The following is a 19014-nucleotide window of genomic DNA, read 5'->3' on the forward strand; positions in this document are numbered from 1 at the left end:
TTGTGTCCAACAGCCTTCTGGACATTTTACTAGAAGAGAGTGTTCCTTTTTATCAGCTGTGCCCTGACAAGGCTACTACTTCACAGTCACATTCCAGCAATGTGTGATACAGGCCCTCTTTCACGGTAGAAAGCACAGCTAGGAGTCCACCAAATCCCATCATCTTCCCATTTCAAGAGACAACCATAAAACCTTTCAAGGAAACATATCAAATGACTACTCAACATCAGGAAGTTGTTTATGACAGTTCACAATTTGCAAAAGGGGACAATGCCTGTGATGCCTGTAAAAACCTAAAACAAAACAGTTAGAAAATGTACACAATAGTTTCGTCTTCACCTCTATTGTCCTCCTACCGCTGGTTGAGCAGGTTCGAAGAAGTAACCCATCATCTTCTCGAAGCGTGTCAGAAGTCACCTGCTACCTAATGCCAAGAGTCACTGCCAATTAAACAGGAAACAGCAGCTTGCGTCATTCCTCTGTGAGGCCCTATGGATGCAGATGTATTCATCAAAAGACTCTCACTAATTAGGAAAGGGGAGGGACTTAATATGTTTCCCTTTTTAGTCCGGTTGTCATGGAATACTGAACACAGCTCGCCATAGAGTAAACAGCACAGTTGGCCATCTCCAGCCCAAGCGACTGCAGGACAGCCGGACAGCCATGTCTCAGCGAAGAGCGATCCCTGTCTCCCTCAACTTACCTACGCAGTCGGTGTGCGTGGTGGGGACACCGGCCACTGTGGACATCTGCGGGTAAGCAGGATATGTTTTGTATCTTTGATGAGCAGTGATACCCCATCATCTACCACAGCTTTAGCCCATCACCATGTTGTATTGAAAGCATGGGCATTTGACAGGAATGTTGTTATAGTTACAATGGCTTTTGCAAGACATTACTCTTTGATGCTGTGGAAACGTGGAATGTGATGCCTAGTGGAGCTTTCGGAAAGAATAATGTCTTCTTTGGAAATACTATCACTAACCTGATTCTGAACTTAGTATTTGCATCGGGCATCTTCCCTGGGATTTACCACACAAATTCCTCCTACGACCAGGATAAGGATTAAACATGTGCAAAAGGGTTCAGTTTTCAGGATTGTGCATCTCATTTCCCTTTTCGGCTGTCCAAAGTCGAAATTGCACAGAACTGGTGGGAACAGCTGCTGGAAAAGGTCATTTCAGACCACGTTCACCAATTTCTCAGATACTATAAAAACCTGGAATCTTTCATATAATGGAAATAGCCTGGAACTGTGGAGAAATGCTTGTTTTAGGGAACATTGTTGTCAGAGGAATTACTTCAATTTGTCATAATACGAATTGCTTCCAAAGGAAGGGACAGATTGGGAACATATGTTTCTATCGGGAAATGTAGTAATGTGTGGGGCAAGATACCCCAAAAGTGATCAGGCTATTCGAGTCAAAGTAGAGCCCCTTGACCCTCATGAGGAATAAGGCCAATGATTGAGTTACTTTGTAAGGTCTTGGAACTCAAAAGCGAAGTGCAGTTTTCTTTTAGTGTACATACTGCATTGTTTCCATATGATATAGATCAGTAGCATAATTACTGTTGCTCAACCCCATTCTTTTTTCTCTTGATCCTTATGATGAAGACGTTCTTGTATTTGGAGATATACAGAGTAAATGTGGAATGTATACTGTGGGAGTAGAGGCACCTATATGCAGTTTGTAATTTATTTCACACATATTAAGAGCTTTGATGCATGCCACTCTGAAAGCCAGCTTGATGTTTTAGAAAGTGTGGGGCATGATCATAGGTTTCTGTTCTCCTGTAGTGAAGTCGAGCAGTGCAATACCTTAGTATTCTTCCAAAAATGTCACTTTAAATCTGGACTCTTCAGGTTTTTGATAAATTTTACTGAACAGCTGAATATAAAATGAGAGTGTGGCATAATACATTAGCTTTCAAACTAAGCAAGTTCTTTTCTTCAGATGCTATTAAAAAATAGTTTTCAACAATTACATTAGTTTCATTGGAATGTCTCCTTGTAAGCCGACCACTGTGTTTCTTTCTAGTAGTCAGGCTACCCCTCCCTTCAATAATATAAGTGCCAGTCGGCATTTTGCCCTGGAAGCTCATTGTGATGCTCACTGCTAGCTCTGGGAGCAGGCACTGCAATGTCACAACTAAACTGCAAGGAATCATTACAGTCCAGTAGTAATGTCAGTATCTTATTACAGGTGAGGAGTGATGTGGGAACCAGACTCTAATATGGAAATCGACGACGAGCTATAGAAGGGGATTTCCGACTTCCGTGTATTTTAGCATAGATTGCACTTTCACGGAACCTGCTAGGGCTGTGGGAAGAGGGTCTTTTCAAGGAATCTTCTTATAAAAGAAGGTTTTACCACGGAGGGCAATGCGATGGGACTGTGGAGTGATGTTTTTTTAAATAGTCAAGGGGAGACATATCCGGAATAATGTGGCGTGTCCACACGCAGGATGAGGAGATAGGTTTTATCCTAGGAAATTCTTCTAGCACACATTTTGTCTGGATCCAGAAAAATTGTTTTGTCGCATCATGAGCGGATTTATTCTCTGGTTCCATTAGGAGGGGGAGGTTTGTATTTGCAGAAACAGAACCATAGATGCCACGCTTGCTTTTCAGGGTGGGGTCAGCTCTCATTACACATCATGCATTTCAATGAAACCGTTGTTTACATATAATTAGATATAATTGGATCGTGAAATGTTAGACTGTGAGTCAGGTCTTAATTTATTTCTAGAGCCAGGAACTTAAAAGCATTGCTTTGATGTGGTTACTATGTTTAAATATGCATTTTTTTAACTCATGAACTGAGGAGAAGGCCTAGACAGAGTTGAGAATACAGTGGTCTGTCCATAAGGAGCCTGCCGGAGAGGTCATCCCCAGATGGGTCTGGCAGAGGGGTCCTTTAGAGAGGATTTTATCACTGAATTCAGGTTGAGGCCAGCCAACCACGTGCAGGGACCCTGGTCGATATCTGTCCCTAAAACAGGCTCTGGCCATTCATGAATAATAAGAGAGGACCACAATAACCAATCCCAGTATTTGGGATTAGTTATGACAGACAGAGACAGACTAGAGTTTATCACCTATCTGATTCTATGTAGAAATCTATCCACGACGACAAACTCGCATCCACTTTAGTTACTTTAAAAACGGTTCATCATTGGACCCCCTTCTTTGTTCATGCCCAGTCTGCCTTTGCATTGAAATATAATACATGACCCTTTTCAACTATTATGGTGGTTGTAATAGACATGACGTAAATGCCCACCTGATCATACCTTATGAAAAAGAAGGAAAGTAATTGTTTCTGCTGTATTTCTTTCGTCCATCCTACACACAAACAAAACCACAGCACCTGTACCCCTGGAGGAGGCTGATAGAATGTCCTCAAAGGGACTGTGGCAGAAGAACAGAAGCCAACAAGGCAGCAGAACAGAAGAAGGCATTTTCCCAAAACAGATATTGCAAAACATGGAGGAGATGACTGCCAGAACTCAACTCTGAAAGAAGGTCATGGTCACATTAAATGTGGCTTGGTTAGAGAGGGGTGAGAGGTTATTTAAACAAGCTAAAGGTGTGCTGAAGTCAGTGTGAAGACAAATGTTGCTACCACAATCTTTTATAAGAGGTAGTCAAAGAACGCTGTAAACTGGAGATGAGGAGTGCTAGCTTTTGAAGAATCATCCACAAGATTCCGTGAGACGAGAGAAAAGATAACTGTGAAAACACCTGCCACTCTGGAGTGAGAGAAAGGGAGGAAGAAGATGATTCTGACATGAGGGCACTTACATGCTGAATGACACAACAGGAAGTGACAGACCCATGCAAAGAAAAAGGGACCAGCAAAAAGACTTAAGGCGTAAGAAAGGAAGGGATATATATAATCCGAACAGTGCTCCAGCCTATGGTACAAACTATGAGCACTTGCAAATAGTGAGAATACGGCCATATTATGATTATCATTACCTGTCCAAAATACACAAGCACCGCAAAGGGTGGGCGAAAGTCAATAATATACTTGGGTGCAGTGAAATGCTGCAAAGAACTAAAGGGGTTATCACGGCCTGCATGTTAGGCTATAATGCAAATCCGGTACACAGACACAACTAGGGCTCGAGTCGGGGTACCACGCGGGTGGACGGCGTCCCCCCACTTATTTTACCAGGAGCTCGATAACTGGAGAAAATGGAGCAACATATTCACTCTTTGGCCTCTCGGGTGAGATCGGAGCTCATTGAGAACGCTGCTCATGCACAGGCTTCTCTGATGCAATCGCATCTAAGGGGTGAGCGATGGGAGGCAATGGATCTGATGGTGCAAGCCACCTTTCGTGACGTCACTTCCTGTCGTGACGTCAGCGTCCCCCCACTTCTTTTTTTAGGACTTGTGCCCTGGACACAACCAACCTGATCAGTAAATTAAGTAACTCTTACTGCCAGTCAAAAGACACTCCACATGCCACCAGGTCTGGAAGACTATTGGTTCATAAGTCATTATTATGCCGTAGCTGTTATCTATACACCACACTGAATCCATGATGGAATGCAGAAAAGCCAGCATTGAATTAAAGGACATGACCATATTTGGATAGGAAAAATCATCAGAAAAGCTCCAGGGAACACAGACCACTCTTGTTACAACCCTGTGTGGATGAGAGGAAAAACTACTTCTGATATTACACTAAAGTGTGAGAGAAAAAGCAAGCTCAAGTGAGTCATGTACAAGCCTGGCTAGCAAACACAGCTGGATCCGGTAGAGCCAATAACTAAAGCCCCACATTTGGTAGCAGAGAAAAAAATTATTGTTTTGCGCCACTGGATTCAAGATAGCCCGGCTGAAGAAGGGTGACATACCCTGAAACCGGTCCCAGGATGTTTGTTTCCGGTCCAGGGAGGACCTGGCCTGGCAGTTCGGTCTGGACTGTTCCCATGGGGCACAGGGTCAAGACTGATTTGCATATGGCTAGATCCAAACTGGGGTGGCGTAGTGGGCAAAAGAACAATGGATTTAACCCAGATCTTTTGACTGGGAGAGCATGTTTGCATTGTCAGCATTCCGTCCATCATTTGTTTGCTGGAACACTTTTAGAAAGTTGGCATTTTCTTACTTTAGCCATTTGGTGCCTGCTGCCTGTCTCTGATCAGTCTGGGGTGGGTGACAACTGGGCTTTGTGTATCCCCACTAGATTGCCACACACAATGGAAGCTTAGGTGTGACTTGATGGTTTATCCTGGGAGGATGGGGGGAGGCGCTGCACCCAGCCTCACTTACACCTGAATAGGCTTTGTCCTGTCCCCACGCATAGAGCTGCATACCCCCCCCCAGTGAGTCTGGAGTCAGTACAGGAAAGGAGAACCTCTATGTACTTCAATGACCTGTCTTTGAAGTCCCCCCCCCTTAAAGGCCCAACTGCACCTCTGACTCCATGACTTTTGTACACTTCTGAGCCTGTGAGGACTCTACCATGAAGAATGACTGCTTTGCTGCTGAAGGATTGGCAATCGCTGGAGTGCTCCTTTGCTGGACACCTCCGTTGCTGTGCTGCCCTGTTGCCTGTTGTTCCCCTTCCTGGCTTAGAAGGACTGGACCTGCACCACTTGAAGCCAGAGTGACTCCAAAGGCTAGATGGCTGGCCTCCTAATCTGAAGTCTCACTGACATAAAAGACTGCCAACCTACCCACTTCTGCACCTGGACTCTGCCATCTGTGACTCTGCACTGCCAAGTGGTGCCACCCCAGTCCTGGAGCTTTGGAAGTGGGCCTAAGGTGTTTGATGCCTCAAAATCCACACATCATCTGTCAAACATGCGCATCACTGCCTTTGCGTGGATTATAACCAGCGCATCGTCCCTGTTGCATGGATCAGAACCGGAGCATCGCTCCTGGTACATGGATCAGAACCGGCGCATCGCTACCGTTGTGTGGACCAGAACTATCACATTGCCTCTGCTGTGCGGATCAGCCCCAATGCATCGCCTTCGGAACCACCACAATGTCTTCGCATACACGTCGGCGGCATCCTCAAAGAGGATGATGACGAATTTCCACATCGCAGCTTTTTTGTTCAACGAAGCCAACACATTACCGTTGCTGAGTGGATCAGGACGACACATCACTTCGGCTACACCCCACATCTTCTATGTCAATGCATTCAGGATTAAGGTATTTTTATTCCGTGGGCATCACCGGGTCCCATTATCCGGCCCATGCTCCATTGTGGTCAGCCTGAATTTTTTACTTCACCAGATAGCCTAAGTAAACATCTATTGCTTCTAAGCACTATTTTACAGTTTATTCTTTAAAAATGCATATCTCAAGTTCTACTTATTGGATTTTTGTCTTTTGTCATTTTGGTCTTGTTTTATTTATTAAATTAAGAGCTATTTTTCTAACCTGGTGTGGAATCTTTTTGTATGGTGTTTTCACTGTTTTACTGTTTGAAGTGATGCACAAATACTTTAGACATTGCCTCTAAGTTAACCCTGACTGCTCTGTGCCGAGCTACCAGAAGGTGAGCACAGGTTAATTTAGCGTTTGCCTACTTTTTGCCCTGACTAGGATTGTGGTTGCTGCTTGACTAGGTCTCATACCCCAGTCAACCTACAACCACATTTCTCAAAATACTAGAACGCAATATCACAGTTGTTAATATCAACATTGTCAACATAATTATATATTTATATTCTTATATTCTTGAAACCACATCCGCGTATGCTTTTCTTACTTTGTACGTGTGGTTTGATGGATGTATTTGATGTAGTATTTTATTGTGCAATATTTTACATGTGATATTTGGACCCTGTGCCATTCAATGTAGACCATGGGTTTAAACCATATTTTCTTAGCCTTGTAGTGGCAAGGGAGCCATGGACCCTATTTCAAGCAAGAAAATAGGCCGCCTTCCCTAGGTGAAAAAGAACTATATTTGGGGACTAGTGGGTCACTACACGAGCTATGCTAATAATAACTACACCCCTCTTTCTTGGGCCACTGGCACGAGCTATACCATTGCAGTGATTCTGGGGCTGCCAAGAGAGTTGTTAGCCCAACAAAGCTGGAATTGAGCAAGTGTCCCAACAACAGAGCTGGTGATGATGCTAGTGTAATTAAAGGACAATTTTCTAACACTCATCTCTGTTCCAGATCAGCCCCACTTGATGCCACCACTTTTGACATAGAAGGGAGTCCTGGAGTAGAAGTGAAGGTTGTTAATCGTCTTTCAAATAAAACTATCCAAAAAGAAGCGGGGAAGTGGCCCCTGGACAAAAATCTGGAGGTCTCAGTTACTACCGCTAAACCCAGCACTGAACCCAATGACATCAAAGTAAGTTGTTCTCGTACGTTGAGGGCACAAATGCCCCAGGAAGTTAATGGGTGAATGAGAAAGCAAGTCATGAGGGAGGGATTCGTGGATGAATTTATGGTGTGACTTTGGGGTTTGTTAAAGTAGCTGGATTTAGTTCTTCTGGAAAGACCAGGTATTGATACTGGAGTAACAGTTTTTTTTTTTTAATGCAAGCATATGCCACAAAAAGAAGAAAAAAACGTTGAGCTATCTAAACATGGCTGGCATATGCTTAGAATAAAAATATTAATATTTAATTCATATTTTACTAGAGATATTTTTGAATACCAAGCCTTTCAGCTGTGCCTGCATTTTATTATTTGTGAAGGAGATGAGAAAAAAATCACCACCTAATCGAGCACTCAAATTGCAGACACCTACACTTTTACAGTGTCATTTAAACGCTTTATTACAGCAGCTTTCAAAAAGAGACAGAATATTACTCACAATCTGACCAAAAGTGCAGGAAAAATATATAAATGATATTTAAAGTTAATATAAACTATGAATAAAATAAAAGCACTTTGAGGCAAACGTGTCGCTGAAGAGAAAGGTGTGTTTTTAGGCATATGGGAACAATGAGCCCAGGCTTACCGCGGTCACTCAAAGTGAAGGAAGCCATTGGGCATAGGAGGCTGGCCCACTGCCCCATGCCCTATAAATTGGTGGGTGGAAGCAAATTGCATTATTAAACAGATCAGTGGATAAAGCCCGCTGACCAAAACTCTTTGTATAAATATTATGTATGTTTTTTGGGGGGAAAACTATAATCTACGGAGAGAGCTAGATTAAGCCCTTTGTGTGAAGGCAGAGCACAGGCGATTCAGTGGCAAGCGGGGCTGTGCTGAGCTCCGCCCCCAATCCTCCCAGCAGATGGCCCATTCAGAAACACCTAATCTCTCTATTTTGTGACTGTCTGGGAAGAATTCACAAAGTCTAGCTGTCAGTTATACCCAGTCATGTGCCCCAAGACAGGCTACTGGGACTAAAAGGGCTAACGGCAGGTAAATCCAAACTTTCTAAAAGTATTAACACAAACATAGGCAGCCCAGTATACCCTTGAGGGCTTCGGTGAATAAGAGTCAGGTAATGATGCCTACAAGGGGTACTTAAAGAAAATTTAAGTAAAAAATCTCTAATTACTTGTTGAGCGTCTACTCAGTACATAAGGAAACAAATTCAAAGCAGAATGATCTATATTATTTAAATAGAGAAATAAATCGACACAACTGGGCATAACTCTTAAAACATTTTGTGTTTCAATCATAGGCAAGTGGTTTCATTAGGGGTTCAGCATGACAAAAAACTTCAACAACTTTGATAACTGAACAAGAAAGAAATTCTTTAGATTTCACTAATTATCAATGTTAAATAGCTCATTCCTAAGGACATTTAGGGCCTCATGTAGGAAGCCAAATACCGGTCGGTAACGGCCGATTTTCGGTAATTATACCGTTACCGACCGGTATTTTGGCTTTTGGTATGTAGGGGGACAATTTCTGTATTCGGAATTTACCGAATCGGTAAAATTACCGATTCGGTAATTTTACCGATTCGGTAAATTCCGAATACAGAAATGAGATGTAGGGGGAGTGTGTGGGTGATGTTTGGAGTCGGTATTTACCACCAACTAATAGTTGGTGGTAAATAAAGTATGGATGGTGAAACGCATTTCATAGCGCCTACAAGTGTGCAATGTGGCAGACATACATGCCCTTCGGGCATGTATGTGTGCCACATGTGCACACATGGCCGTTTCAGGGGTGCAATAGGGTGTCAATGTGACACCCTGCCACCCTTGCATGTGTTCCCCCCATTACCGAATCGGTATTTACCGATTCGGTAATGAGGCATACCTTCCCATCAATGGGAAGGTATGCCTCATTACCGAATCGGTAAATACCGATTCGGTAATTACCGAATTATTCCGAATTGGTAATATTTACCGACCAATTACCTACATATCATATACCACTTCATAAATACCGAATCGGTAAAATTCGGTATTTATGAAGTGGTAAATGTGTCCCTACCTACATATGGCCCCAAGTTTGGAGAGTGTCCTAGACATAGGAACAAAATCCTGAGATTTTAAAATTAACAGAGACTAAAAGAAAATGTGTTAGAGCGTCGATGTTTTGATCTCTTGTGAGGTGAATCTATGAGAACATCATTAGGACAAGATGTTTCATATGAAGATCCAAGACCGCTTTAGGGCAAAAAAATTCAGTCAAAGAGATTCTAAATAGGAAGTTCTTGCAGGTAAATTGCAGAATATTTACGCCAAAAGAGAGGCATCCCGTAAAGTACTCAGTTCAATCCAGTAACGTTATTTTAAGTATCGGTGCCGCAGCCACAGTCAGCGGTCCCCATTAGCTCTCACTAATGTGAGTCTGCATGCTAGTGAGAGCTAATGAGGCTGCCAGCGGGCGGAAGAATCTGAATTCAATTAAAGAATACATTGAAGAACATAAGGATTATGGGATGATTCTTATTTGTGTTTACATGACATTGTGTGTGCTAGAAGACTTACGTTTAAGTATCTTACCTCTGTATCAGGATGCAGGTATGACATCCCTTCTATTTTAGCACCATACTAATACATCACGTTACAGCTTCTATTGTACTGTGTCTCAAGTGCCTAATTCCCTTGATCTCCCCCTAGTAGACAATGAAGGATTTACCTGCACCCATTTGGAAATTACACTTACAAAATGTTATAAAGCAACTCCAATGTTATCCTATGTGAACCATAGGCCCTGCAGTAATGAAAAATGAATTTAAGAGTTTTTTACTACCAGGACATGTAAAACGTAAAAGCAGGCATGGGCGTAGTCGTGGAGTTTTGCTACGCGGAACTCCGCGAAGTTACAAAAAAACTCCGCGAAGTTCCGCGAGTGGCAGAGTGCAGTGCGAACTGCAGTTTGTGCTGGTATTCCTACCGCTCAGGTAGAAGTTCTACCTGAGTGGCAGCTCATGCTCGCGAACAGTGAACTTACCCTTTGCAGTCGCGAGCAGGAAAAAAACTCTGCTGCACATCCCGAAGCGGAGTTTTCTGCACTCTGCAAGCTCCGCGGAGTGCTGAGTGCAGAAAACTCCGCAAACTCCGCAAACAGAGCGAAGTTCGTTGGCCAGGTCTACTTAAAAGTGCATGTCCAACTTTTTAAATACATGGCCCCTGCCCTCTGGGCTATTCAAGGCCTATACTATAGGTGACGTATATGTATTAGAATGGAATGTTTGGGACTCGTAAAAGGTTTTCTTTGCCAGGTCAACACAGTAGTTTAAAACTGCACCCACAAGCTCTGCAATGACAGGCCTGAGACATTTTTAAACTGCTACTTAAGTGGTTGGCACAATGAGTGCTACAGCATTAAATTTACAGGCCCGAGGCACACGTAATGCCACTTTACAAGGGACTTACAAGTAAATTAAATATTTAAATTGGGTATGAGCCAATGTTAACATTTTTTAAGCAAAGAGCACAAGCACTTAAGCACTGGTTCGCAGTGGTAAACTGCACCGAGTTCTAAGGCCAACAAAAACGAATTCAGCAAAAAGTGGAAGGCAAAGGCAAAAGGTTTGGGACACCCTGCAGAAAGGGCCATGTTCAACATACTCCCACCAAACTTCCAGGTTATTTTAAATTATCATCTAGTAGGTGATTACATAGTGGGTCTTTTAGTGTTGTGGTTTGTGCTTTGGTTCATAGGGTCAAGACTCATCCCTGGCTCAGCTCTCCTTCTCAAGTTGGTGGCCTGTCCATCTTTAGACATTGCTAGCAGAACAGAGCACCCATATTCTCAGACTGTGCTTTCCACCTGGCTGTGGGGTAGAATGCCCCAAACCACAGAAGTCGTTCAACACATCAGGCCCACCTTAGTTGCATATGTAATGGACATGTAATGGACATGTGGTCCTGCTATATAATGTAGAAAGCAAGACCATAAGTCCCAGATTTAAACAAAAAATCCTGGACTGGAACAGCACATCATGCAGGAACCTAGGAAACGTGGTATGGCTGCCATTGCCAAATGTTGTATCTGATGCTGTACATTTTGATTACATGCTTAGTGTAAGTACGTCTCATTCCAATTCGAAACCCAACTGTTTCATATTCAACAACTCACATCACACATACATTTGCACATTACATTTCACACACACACACACACACACGCATGCATGCACACACACACACACACACACACACACACATACGTACACTTATTTTACCAAATGTAGGCCTAATGAGAAAACGGGGAGTAGTGCAAATGTAACCGTTAGCAATGACAGTGCAAAAGTGATATTGTGTGAACCATTCTGCAGCACATTGATCAAATGATCCTTAAATCTCTGTTACTGCATATAAATATAGTTGAATTCTGACTCGTTCTCTTTTCATTACAAGTGTGATGTTTCTGACTGCTTCCACAGGTGAATGTGATATATTATGGAAGGAACGAGAAAAGTGCCCCGAGCAGTGCCATGCTCCACCTCACTAGTATTGGTAAGTGCAAACCAGGATACATTGAGTGGAAATATAACGAGTATAGCCTCTGTCACCAAACAGGCACCAAACATAAGCCCTGGTGTGTCTATTATGTAAATAGACGCCAAATACGAGTTATGCACCCTCTATCTCAAGCGTAGTGTGTCAAATCAATTATGTCCCCAGTCTACTTTGATGAATGAAACCGCTTCCTAAAATTAAGCCTGGGTGGAGTTTGCAGAGTTCCGCCACGTGGAACTCCACAAAGTGACAAAAAAAACTGTGCCAAGCTACGCGGACCTCCACGAGCGGCAGAGTGGGTTACCTTGCGCCATTCGCACTGATTTTTAGTGCCGGGTGTTTGTTCTGCACTGTAAAATCAGCACGTACAGCATCTTGCACAGGGCAAGAGGGCACTGCTTCTTTCTGCCACTCAAGTAGAAGTTCTACTCGAGGGCCAGCTTCCTCAACATGAATGGAAGGTTTCTCAACACGAGCAGTAGAGACCATACGCAATCGCCCGCGTTGATAAATCTCGCAGGGAAGTGTTCTAGCCTTGGATTTTCCTCGCTCACGCTCACCAACTTACCAGTGGCAAGCGAGGAAAAATCTCTGCTCTGCGTAGCAAGATTCTCAGAGCGCTGAGTGCAAAAAACTCCCCAATCTCCGCGAACAGAGCGGAGTTCACCGCCCAGGCTTACATAAAATACCATTCATAAGACAATTTGCGACAGAATCCTATGTATTGAACATAATATCCTTGATCTGGTTCCAAGAAACATAATGACCTCAAGTATGTTGTGCACGGGCGAGTACGTCTGCTAGGAATAGAGTGCCAGGAGTTATTTTACCTCAGGGAATGTTGTTGAGGCCAAGTATATTGCCCAAAGTATATTTGCGAAAGAGATCATTTCCAGCCCAATGCCCCAATAATTTTAATGCTCAACAGAAAGTAGAATAAACATCATCAAATTGAACCAAGAATGTAAATGTTAATTACAACTTTGTTGGGTGGGAGAATACACAAGAGCACGACGACATGTGTATAATATATTTAACAAGCATTTGCAATGCAATCGGTCTCGCCTTTGGGACCTTATATGTATTTAGCTATGCAGCACATTAGCCTGGGGGCTGAAACATCTACTGTTCTTTAACATGGAGGGAAAGTAAGCACCAAACTGCATGACACGCCAAGTATGGGAATACATGGAGCTAAATAATGCCTTTTAGCGAGAAATGGTATAGTCCAAAGCTCTGTTTTTAATATAAAAACAGGGCCTTCAGTGGTCATATCACTGATAATAAAAGATTTGAAAAAATATTGTCTACGGGTGCTCATGGAAGACAAGTTCTATGGACTGGAATATAGAGAATGCTAAAGTATTTTATTGACCTCTGCTGGTCGTTTTCTATCAAGAAAGTTAAATGAAGGCAGTTGCCAGAAAAATTTAAAAAAGAAGGTCCCTCAGCAGAAAGCAATTCTGGTATTTTACTGACCTCTGCTGGTCGTTTTCTATCAAGAGAGTTAAATAGAGGCAGTTGAACAGAAAAAAAAAACCCTAAGAGGAAGCAGACAAGTCCTAGAGCTGATCTCCAGAGCCCACAAACTGCATACACCTACAAGTATATAATAAGTAAATCAAGACAGTTAAATAGAGGCACTTGAACAGAAAAAAAGTCCCTAAGCGGAAGCAGACAAGTCCTAGGGCTGATCTCCAGAGCCCACAAAGTACATGCATAAATAAGTATATAATAAGTATACACTAAAGTATCTACAAGAGGTCTAGAATGCTCGACCTAATAATGTGACACGAGAAACCTAGAGCATGAAGAAAGTCGTCAAGGTCATATTGTGCCAGGAAGATTAACACTCAAAAACAAGGAACTAATTGACTAAAAATGAACACTAGCCAGCAAATTCTACAGGAGAGTTAAAAAAAATACTTATAAGTGTGTCAGGAAACGTAATGCTCTTAAATACTGTTTTAGAAATAATAATTCTAGATAACATCACACAAATATTAATCTGTCCTCAGAATACAGTACACTGAAGACAGTTTACACAGAACATGGAGTTAGGAGGAATATTACATATCACAAATTGTGTACCAGGTAGGACAGTGCCATAAGCATTCTATGTCAGGAGAAAGTTGCCTTCTGCTATACTGTGCCTGGAAGAGCAATACCTGGCAAAGTGTGCTTAAACAACTAATGTTCCCAAAAATGATGGCAGGAAGATCCCCACCTACCAACCAGACACAAAACACTTGTTCTCTCTTGAGTGGAGTGCAAGGAGCTCCCTGTGTGGGACAAACTCTGGCGTCCCTGTTCTTGTGGGTAGCCTTTACAACAAAAAAATGTTCAGAATATAGAATGCTGTATCAGGGTCCAACCACACTTTGTCATGCATTGCTCATAAAATGTCTTCATGTGTTGCAAAAAAGAGAAAATACCTTTAAAAACTGATGATATGTTCTAAAAACATGAAATATTATTGATAAAAAGGGATGGTTTTGGTACCATCTTCATTTGTAGGTTCAGAATAAATAATTACTATCCTGCCTCTGAAAGAGCTTTCATGCAAACATATTGAAAACATTTAGGGGTCTATTAGGATGGCGGGTGGACTTCAGTCCGCCTGCCATCCTAGCGGTGCTGGGACCGGCCGCCAGTGGTGCGGCGGTCCCGCCATGACAATTAGGATGCCACCGCCACGGTGGCGGTGGCATCCCATTTATATTACATTGTGGCGGGCAGTGCTGTAAGTAGCACCCGCCACAATGCAATATATGCACCACGCAGTGCCTGCCACCTTGTGCATGCCAATGTTGGGGGTTACCATGGGTACCCCCCAAGTGCTTGTGCTGTGGCCCTTTTTTGGGCCGCAGCTCAAGCCTCAATGATACGAAGGCATGTTTTCGACCTCCTCCACGGTGGTCGTATCGTAATTTGCATGGCAGGACCGCCGACTCTCCGTAGGCCAGTCCCGTTCCCGACAGGATGGCGAGCAGACGCTCGTCCAACCACCATCATAATCAGGCCAATACTCACTTACCCATTGGCTAGCAGAGAGATTTAACCACATGGCTGTAAAACGTATGCCAATTGTTCTTAACCTGTGGTCGGGGGACCCTTGGGGGTTCCCGACACCCACTCAGGGAGTTAGTGACTGCTTAGAAAATTAATTAATATTAACAAATTATTAATGAGTATATAAATAAAGAAGCAAAATAAAAACTTAAAGTTTTCTAACGTTCTGTATTGGTGAAGGAAATCGAAATTGGAGTCTAAAAATTAAGGGGCAGATTTACAAGCCCTTTCACCACTTTTGCGTCACTTTTCCCATGTTAAAACTGATGCAAAAGTGGTGCAAGGGGAGTGTAAATCTGCCCCTAAGTTGGAATCCTCATATTGATTCTTGGGAGCAGTGCCAGTGTATTAAACAGAATATAGTATGGACAATGGGTGGCCTTAGCTACATTTAGAAAAGCTCCATCATTCCCATTAAAATTAGATACAGATTTATTTTATATTTGTTAGTGACTCAAATGGAATATTTCAGCATGTGTGTATCTGTTTGATGAATGGTCAGTTCCATATTATTTTATGGTTCAGTTATCAAAATTGCTTAGGCCGGCTCCCGGATTCCAATAATCACTCAGCACGGGTCCCCGGATTCCATTTCCAGCAATGATTAAGTGAGAGTCCTCAGAAGTTAAAATGTTAAGAACCGCTTTTGTCTCTTTAAGACATAGGCGTTGGGCCCAATTCACAAAGGTATAGTGGGACGAAAGTCTATCTTTACGACTTTCGATATTCACAAAGGGCTTTTACTACTCGTAAATGGCCTTTGTAAATACAGAAAGTCGTAAAGTTAGACTTCTGTCTAACTTTACCTTTGGGAATGGGGCCCATTGTGTTTATCTTGAATATACATTTATTCGTTCATTCATTTTCATTACTAACACCTGGACTAGTTCTTGTGGGCTTCCCATAGTTTTAAGACACTCGTCTCGGGCAAGTAAGACACTATAAAATTAATGTAAGCCTTTCCTATGCAAATGATTTGAAAAAATAGCTAGACAAGGTAATGTAATGAGCTAGAGATACGAACATAAAAAGATTTGTACAGAATGAACCGAGGGTGACTGGGGAAGTAAAATTGTGCAGAAAAACATAAAAGATTTTGTAGGTCAAATAATTTGTTACAATTTTATCAAAATACAGGAAACAGAAAGCATAGGTAACACTGACTTTCGACAGAGACAGCAGTGTTGAGAGTAGGCACCGTAATATATGGATCAGCTGGACCTGATGCGCTATATTTGACATCAAGATTTGCCTTTCTAAGGTCCCCGGGTTCTAGCCAGAGCAGCTTAAGTGGCTAAACTTCGTGAAAAGATATTTAATTTCGTCAAGAGAAAAGAAGGGCTGTACTTAAGGTCTCATTGCAAGAGTCATGAAGTATACGTTTAGGAGGAATACCACAGTTCCATGGTTTTTCACCGGAAATACCAAAGAAAAGATAAGACTGATTCCCCTAAAGCTCAGAATTCCTTTTAATCTGCCCGCCGCAGAATTACTGGGACAACCGGTAAGAGTAAATCCAGGGGGCTGATCTACTAGGGCACCCTAATGAGGGCCTAAATATTTTGTAGCCTCCTGTGACTGGCTGCTCACAAACCACTGGGTGTCACATGGTAGTTTCAGGCTTTAATGGCATGGACTAGCCTAACCTACAAGAATATGGGCGGAAGTGCCAACCAATGTGCACCATAATAATAATAATAATCCACATTTGTAAAGCACGAACAATCACCCGTAAGGGTCTCTAGGCGCCGTCAGGAAGATTAAGCAAGCTATTGCCTAGAGTCACATGGTGCTGGGCTAATCTGCCTCCGACGCCATGGATCGAACCGCGATCCCCAGATTCCGGAGTCAGTCGCCCTGGCCGCGACGCCACATCTTTCCCCTAATCACACTAATCAAGTAATCTTTCAATTGGCTCTTTTTTATTTGGCTCTTAAGTAAAACAGTTTTCATGACAGCCACCAACCTGCTCCTCCATCTCTTGCTGGATAGTGAATATCTGTCATTATGAAGGGGCTGGCTGCCCGAGAGGAGGAGGCTAGTGAGGAAAGTGTAAGGGAGGAAGTTTGGAAGGGATGAGGGACTAAGCTAAAATGTCAATTGACCTGGTGTGATGAGTGTGTTTACACAAACCTGGGTATCAATCATTTCTTTTTCAGAACTGTCACTGAACGTTGATGTACACCGCAACGGGACGGTCAGCAATGATAAGACCAACAAGGTAAGGAACCTTCCACCCAGCACACCCACATACAAGAACTGTAAGATAGCAGTCCTCGTGGTCGAGGGAGAGTCTCTACTGGAAAAGTTGGCCCACAAGTTTATTGACAGGCCCCTCACCAGTGAGATCCTCTGTTGTCATTGCTTTCAACACTACCGGACACTCGGTGCGGCTATGCAGACGTTTCAGAGGGACACTTAGGGGCATATTTAAAGGGAGTTAACACCACCAGAACGTCATTTTTTCCAATGTTTTGGTGGCATTAACTCCTTTGCTTATAATTACAAGGCGGCGTTAAGCCACGTAACGTGGCTTAAAGTAGCCTTGTGAATAATGAACTTTTCACGCTGCCCATACCTTGCAAATATGGGGCAGCATCAAAAAGCAAGGAGTGTTGTAGTGGGTGTTCTGCCGCAACACCCATTGCTTTTTGACACTGCCCCATATTTGCAAGGTATGGGGCAGAGCCAAAAATACCGCCAGGAAATACATGGTCTTAAGTTGGTGATACAAGGAGAAGTATTTTATTTCTTCCTCTTATTTTGCTCTTTCCACACGTGCTGATTTCTGCAGCACACATAGATAGAACAAATCGTCTGTAAAGATTGTTAATGTGCAGGAAGGATGCCCTTCCCGCACATAAACAATTGCCCCTGCAGTGCAGGCACCCTAGCAAAATGGCGCATGGGTGCCTGCACTGGCACTACGCAGATTTTTTATCGCCAGCGCTAGGGCTAACATAGGGGTGCGCCACATTCTTGTTTATATGGCGCATCCTTGCATTTTGAAACTGTCGGAACTCGAAATTACTAATTTTGGCATAACACAGCGCTCTGCTAGTTTCTTGTAAATATGCCCCTCAGTTTATGGTTCAAAGAGAAAAGTTTCCTCTGTCTCACCTTCCCCCTTCCTAGTATTTTGCCTTTCAATGTCCATGCACAACTCACATCTTGCATGGCACCATACCCCTTTATGCCTCACACCGCGCCCTTCATTTAGGTCATCAAGAATGTACCACAGAAGGTAGAAAAGAGACAGAAAGCATTTTGACAACTCAAGGCGTTCATTGAAAATAACAAGAGAGGAACAACCGGACAAAAACTGGAAGTGGCGTTCCGGGAGTGGGAAAAGATATTGGAGGCACATAAACAGAGATCTAAGAGGGATGGTGACAGAAAGCAGGCTGACCATTTTCCAAATACAGACACTGGTTTACAAAAGCCTATTCTTTAACGTAAAGATGCAGACCTGGACTGGATGCAAGAAAATCAGAAACAATGTTGTAAGCATGATCATATATCAAAGGCACAGTAAACCGACTTCAGAGGAAATAAAATAAATCAATGCCCTGATGCACACTCATAAAGTGCTGAAAAAAGGCATGCAAAAGGAGAGGATATAAGGATTGGCGGAATAGAGAGAAAGCGCGTAAAATTCAAGCACTCTGCGAAATAAATCGATCCATCCACTCAAGAACTGAAGTAATTGACACCTGTGACTCTTCACTTGTGTTATGTTTATGGGATTCTTCTAGATACATAGTCATGCATTTCGACAGATGCATCAAAGGGTGTGGGTCATCCAAGGTGATAGCCTTTGGCACAGCTGATGAACATACAACGTTTGTATGTCAGAATACAGCGGACAAAAATTTCAACCAGTCAGACTATTGTGGCTAGTATATCAACTACCATATACCACAGAGATACGTATTAACTCCACATCTGCAAACCTTGGAGATATATACATATCATCAGGGTACATATATGTCACTGTCCGCCATGCCATATCTCTTATGTGGACCTCGCACATATGCTATGGTCCTGCTCGACTTTGCAGAGTGGGAG

At 42.9% G+C, this 19014-nt stretch overlaps 1 protein-coding gene across 1 annotated transcript in view; it reads left to right on the top strand.

Annotated features, from left to right (window-relative positions):
- The first annotated feature begins 609 nt into the window (after nt 1-609).
- The window catches only part of LOC146867923 (protein-arginine deiminase type-3-like), an 84810-nt gene continuing 66405 nt past the window's right edge, over nt 610-19014 (top strand). The window contains exons 1-4 of the mRNA XM_085608650.1: nt 610-755; nt 7160-7340; nt 11799-11871; nt 17106-17167. Of these exons, the coding sequence (XP_085464776.1) occupies nt 664-755; nt 7160-7340; nt 11799-11871; nt 17106-17167 (408 nt within the window). The 5' untranslated portion in view covers nt 610-663. The remainder of the gene's footprint in view (nt 756-7159; nt 7341-11798; nt 11872-17105; nt 17168-19014) is intronic.

The sequence above is a fragment of the Triturus cristatus genome, chromosome 1_2, assembly GCF_964204655.1.
Source record: "Triturus cristatus chromosome 1_2, aTriCri1.1, whole genome shotgun sequence".
Classification (NCBI taxonomy): Eukaryota; Metazoa; Chordata; class Amphibia; order Caudata; family Salamandridae; genus Triturus; species Triturus cristatus.